General features: G+C 51.8%; 1 protein-coding gene across 1 annotated transcript; it reads left to right on the top strand.

Annotated features, from left to right (window-relative positions):
• Window positions 1-259: 259 nt before the first annotated feature.
• Window positions 260-3,682, top strand: CORT (cortistatin). The gene is made up of 2 exons (XM_010147323.1): window positions 260-361; window positions 3,467-3,682. Exons 1-2 carry the CDS (start codon window positions 260-262, stop codon window positions 3,680-3,682), a joined length of 318 nt encoding a protein of 105 aa, XP_010145625.1.
• Window positions 3,683-4,719: the final 1,037 nt, after the last annotated feature.

Here is a 4,719-nt window from a genome sequence, read left to right as displayed (position 1 = left end):
TTTGCTTCCTCAGTCTCTGCAGGTCTGGCACATGGAAAGCCCAGAGGCACTGAAGTATCCCACTCAAGCAGCCAAGTGTTAACAACCTCTCCAAAGTCTAATTTGCCTTTGATATAGACTTAATTGTTTGCGTCAGCCACTGGGCTAGGGGGAGGGCTATATAAGGGGCTGCAGCCATTGTCTGAGGCAGAAGAGAGCCCAGAAACGGCTCCCTCTCCCAGTCTTCCTAATTCAGCGCAGTAGTCGCAGCCTGCACATCATGCAGCTGGTGGCCAGCCTGATGTCCGTCCTGCTGCTGGTGTGGAGTGTCAGAGCCACTGCACTGCCCGGAGAAGAGAGACTCGCCATACAGAACACTAGGGTGAGTATAATGCGCCCTGTGCAGGAGCTGGGTGAGGTGGGAGCAGGCTGGAGCCAGGGGAGGGGTAATAAGGGCAATTAGGATTTACCTGATGCAAACAACTCTTCCACACCTCTCCATTGCAAGGCTGTACAGCTTCATGCACTGTTATTACTACCAGTTTATGTAGGAAAGGGACCAGGGTAGATGCCAGAGCGCTGCAAAGTGAAGTCTGAGCTAAGCAAAAACTGGTAAAAAGAACATAGCAGAGAGGAGAGGGAAAAGGGGAAAATATTGCTGAAAGACTACAGCGTGAGAGAATAAAGCAGAGTACTAGGGAGGGAGAGAAAAGATATGTAATTGGTAAAATGATCAAGGGAGATGATATTTTAAATAGGACTCATGGGAAGGACAAATGTTTAAAAGATGGGTTCAGTAGGAAAGTAACAGAGGAATAATAAATGGAGTAATTATATCAGAATAAAATTGCTTTTTCCAGAGTAGTATTCACAAGGGGAGTTATACTGACATAGTTCTGCTAGAATAATTACACTCTGAACCAGCACAGCTCTATGCACTGGCAGAACTTATTATAGCAATATAATTATCCCACCAACTGGCAAAACTCTAATATTATAATGGCTGTAGCACTATAATAACTTTGTTTTGCTGGACTATTTCCCTAAGAGGCCAAAGGGGTAGGAAGCAATAGCATAACATAATCACAAGCAAGTGCTCTGTTCTGCTTGCCCTCGCCCCGCAGTTTTCTCACCTGCGTGTTCCTCGCCATCCCTGATGTTCCTCTGAGCTGGGCTTAGTCACCCCACACTGCCAGTCCGGTTCACGCTCGATCCGTAAGGCTGCTCCCACACAGGTACCCAGAGAAGGGAAGGATCCCAGCGCTGGTTTCAAAGGCACTGACTTCTTTGTGCGTTTCCACATCGGTTTTTCTGCCTGAGCGTTGGCTCTAGCTCATCCATCAGTGTCTTGCTGCTTCAGGAGTGGGCTCACATCCCATTAACAACAAAACTGGCAGCGAGAAAGAAAACGTACTCAGTGTGAGGTGCTAGGGCTAGCATTCTGCTAGAGATCAGGGCTTCTGCAGCTGGCTGGGATTAACCCTTCTGGGGACAACTCAACTTTCTGCTGTACATTCTTACAGTCACAAATCCAGTGCTTAAAAAGGGAACTCTCTCTGGTGCAAATGCTAGCTGCTGAGGAAAAAAGAAACAAGCTGTTGGCAATAAATCAGTAAATAAGGCTTTGGTAAAAATTAATTCAAGTGTAATGACTCTTAGTTTTCTACATGCTGTTGCTTACAAAATAATGGTATCATTACAATAGATGTAATGATTCTCTTTAGAGTATTCTACAGACTGAAAAATTTAGATACCGATGAACCAATCCCTACAGTCACCACTGCTGTTAACTCAGACAAATGTTTTAAGCATGAAGAATATCGGGATTTTTCATGTAAACCACCAGAAAACGCATAACAACGCAAGAGAAGAGGTGTGCGTTCCGGCACACTGGTGGGACAGGGAATCGAGCAGCTACCCAAAGGTGTGCCACAACCCACCTGCGCCAAGAGCTCCAGCTCCTGCCAGAGTCTTCATCTCTGGCAGCTCAGGAACGGCTCTGAGTAGGAAGGTTGTTCGCAATGGATTAGTGCAGGGAAAAGCTGTCTACTTTCGCCAGCAGCCGCAGTCGATCGTGCGTGAGGAATATCCCCTAACAGCAGGCTGAGCTTTGCCTTCCCCACCCCTGAGTCTGAAGCTGCTGGCTCTGCATGGAGCAGGTTATTTCAAAACACAGCACTTAGAGCTAGGAAGGACGCTTATGAGGAAGACGTGACCTGGGAGACGCATTTAGCTGGGTTCCCCAGTCCATTTCCCTACGCCTCAGGCCATTTCTGTATTTGCAGGACAGGCAAAAATGGGCTTTTGTCTTATCTTTTGCTACAAACATAGCATGCCATTTTTCTATGCCTCAGTTTCTCTTGTGTGGAAGCAGGGTTAGTTAAGAGAGCTAAGGCAGTGATTAAAAAATAAACATTCTGTAAGTAAACTCAAAATAACTGCTGCTGCCTGTATTTATCCATCTTGTGAATTGCTCACCGAGTGGTCCTTAGCGAATGCTGGTGCTGACAGAGTTAGCTGCCAGGTCCAGCAGTAAACATGGCCTTGGTGAGAAGTGACGTGGAAATGTGCTTCCAAGATTCCCATCTGCATGGGAAACAGGATCCATCCCTGTCAAACCATCTATCCCAGCTTGTCCAGTACCAGCTGTCTCTACTAATGAGTCACAAGAGGACCAGGAATGCTCAGGCAACAGTTAATTTGCTGGATGTAAAGGGAAGAGAAACAAGATAACTCACCCCTTGCTCCTGAGGGAAATCCCTCAAGCCCAAACCACAGGCCGTGCTCTTCCGTACACTGCTATGGCAAAGGGATGGAGCTCTGCAACTCCTATTTCACTCGGCCTTCCCCCAAGGTCAGGCTGTTGAAATACAGGTTCTTGTGTGTGAAATACAATATGCCTGTCTCCACCGAACAAGTGTTTTGTTCCAGACACTTCGGGTGGCTCTCTCCTCGCCAACCCAGCCCTCTCCTCGTGTCATTCTCAGCATTTTGCAGCGGGTCGCAGCCCCCGGTGTGCTTCATTTAATATTGCTCAGGACTCCGTGCCTCTTCCCTGAGCCTCCCGCAGCGGGTGCTGGCAGTCAGAGCGACGACGGGAGCGCGGCCTGACGCGGAGAGGAGGCAGCTTGGCCTTCAATGAAATTTCATTAGTGCAGGCAGCAAGGGACTTTATAGCCCATTCACGTCTATCTGTTAGCGTCTCTTTTCCAGTTGTAACACAGCACGTGTGCATCTCCCTGCCCAGCCATCTGAGCCGGGTGGGACGGGAGAAGGGAGGAGTGACCTCTGCGGCCGCAGATTCCTCAGCTCCAGCACAGCTCTGCCCGTGGGAAAAGCATCAGCTCCAAGGCCAGGGCACCAGGGGAGGCAGGGAAATGAGAAGGGGACCCCACAGGGGATGTTGGCACCCCGCAACAACCCCCTGCCTCCACGGTTATGGGCGTCAGGGCCTCCATCCATCACTTTTCCTGCTCTCTGCCCACAGGAACAGAGCACAGTCCGGAAAGATGCCATCCTGAAGATGCTGGCAGGCCTCCTGGACAGCGTGGACACGGGGCGCGAGGCAGCCTCCATGGATGTAGAAGAGGGGGGCAAGCTGGAAGAGGAGAGGGCGGTGCTGGGGCGGCTCACCCAGCTATCGCAGCGGGACCGCAAGGCCCCCTGCAAAAACTTCTTCTGGAAAACCTTCACCTCCTGCTAGTGCCGCCTGGCCTGGCCCTGTGGGGCCACCCGCCTGAAGACACCTTCCCCTCCCTTCGGCCACCCCGTCCCCTGAGCACCCTTCCTTCTCTCTTCCACCCCTGGGAATAAAGCATGGCGCCTCGGGGACTCGTCTCTGCCTCTCTGTGCCTCGCCGGGCCGGGCTGGGATGGTGTGGGAGGCGGCTGGCGGCCATCTTGCAGGGCTCCCATGGTGGGTGGCAGCCATTTTGAAAGGGGCCTCATGGCAAGAGGGAAGAGCCCCTCGGTGGGAACAGGGGCTCAGCCATCTTTAAAGCCGCTGTAGCTGCCTTCTCGGCCTCTGAGGGACCGGGTGGGTGTGTCCATCCCCACTGCCAGGCGGGCGATTGCCGTGAGGCCTAGGTGCTGGGCAGCAGGGCTGGTGCCCCATGGGGAGGGCCCTCTGTGCTAGCCTCCGCTCAGGATAAGGTGCCATGCCACCATCTGGAGAGGATGGTTTGGCCCCAGGCACGTGGGAGACAGCCTCCTGTGCTCCTGTCAACACCGTCTGTGAGACGGAGGGCTGACTGAAGCACCCAGGCAGTGCTCTGCAGCTTGGGGGAAGAGGGGGACATGTGCCCAGAGGCTGGCCTGCTTTTGGTTTGACAGTAGGTATCTAGAGCAGTTCCCCGGGCGCTCTGGGGCTGCATGTGCATCTGTCTGAAATGCTGAGCTCTGCATCTAACACTGATTGAAATAACCTGTGGTCCCAGGGCTAACAGCTCTGACCCCGCCCTGGTTCTCTCCTGGTTTCTTGGTGCCTTGTCATCTTCATTAAAAAAAACCCAAAACACCTGATTTCTCTTCCTTATCTTCGTGGGTGTTTGCTGTCTGGAGAGTAGTAGGGCCTGCTGCTTTATTTCTTTTGGCTTGCTGAGGGACTTTCTGAACCTTCGTTTTGGAACTGGCGGGTGGAGATAGGAAAAGCAGACATGTTGGAATTCAGCATGGATACTTCTAAAGGGGACGGTTGAGGCCTTGGTCTCGTGTGCTGGCAAAACTCTCCAGGTATGGCATT

This window comes from Eurypyga helias, unplaced genomic scaffold, assembly GCF_000690775.1.
Source record: "Eurypyga helias isolate BGI_N326 unplaced genomic scaffold, ASM69077v1 scaffold28792, whole genome shotgun sequence".
Classification (NCBI taxonomy): Eukaryota; Metazoa; Chordata; class Aves; order Eurypygiformes; family Eurypygidae; genus Eurypyga; species Eurypyga helias.
This window is presented reverse-complemented; position numbering and strand designations above follow the sequence as displayed.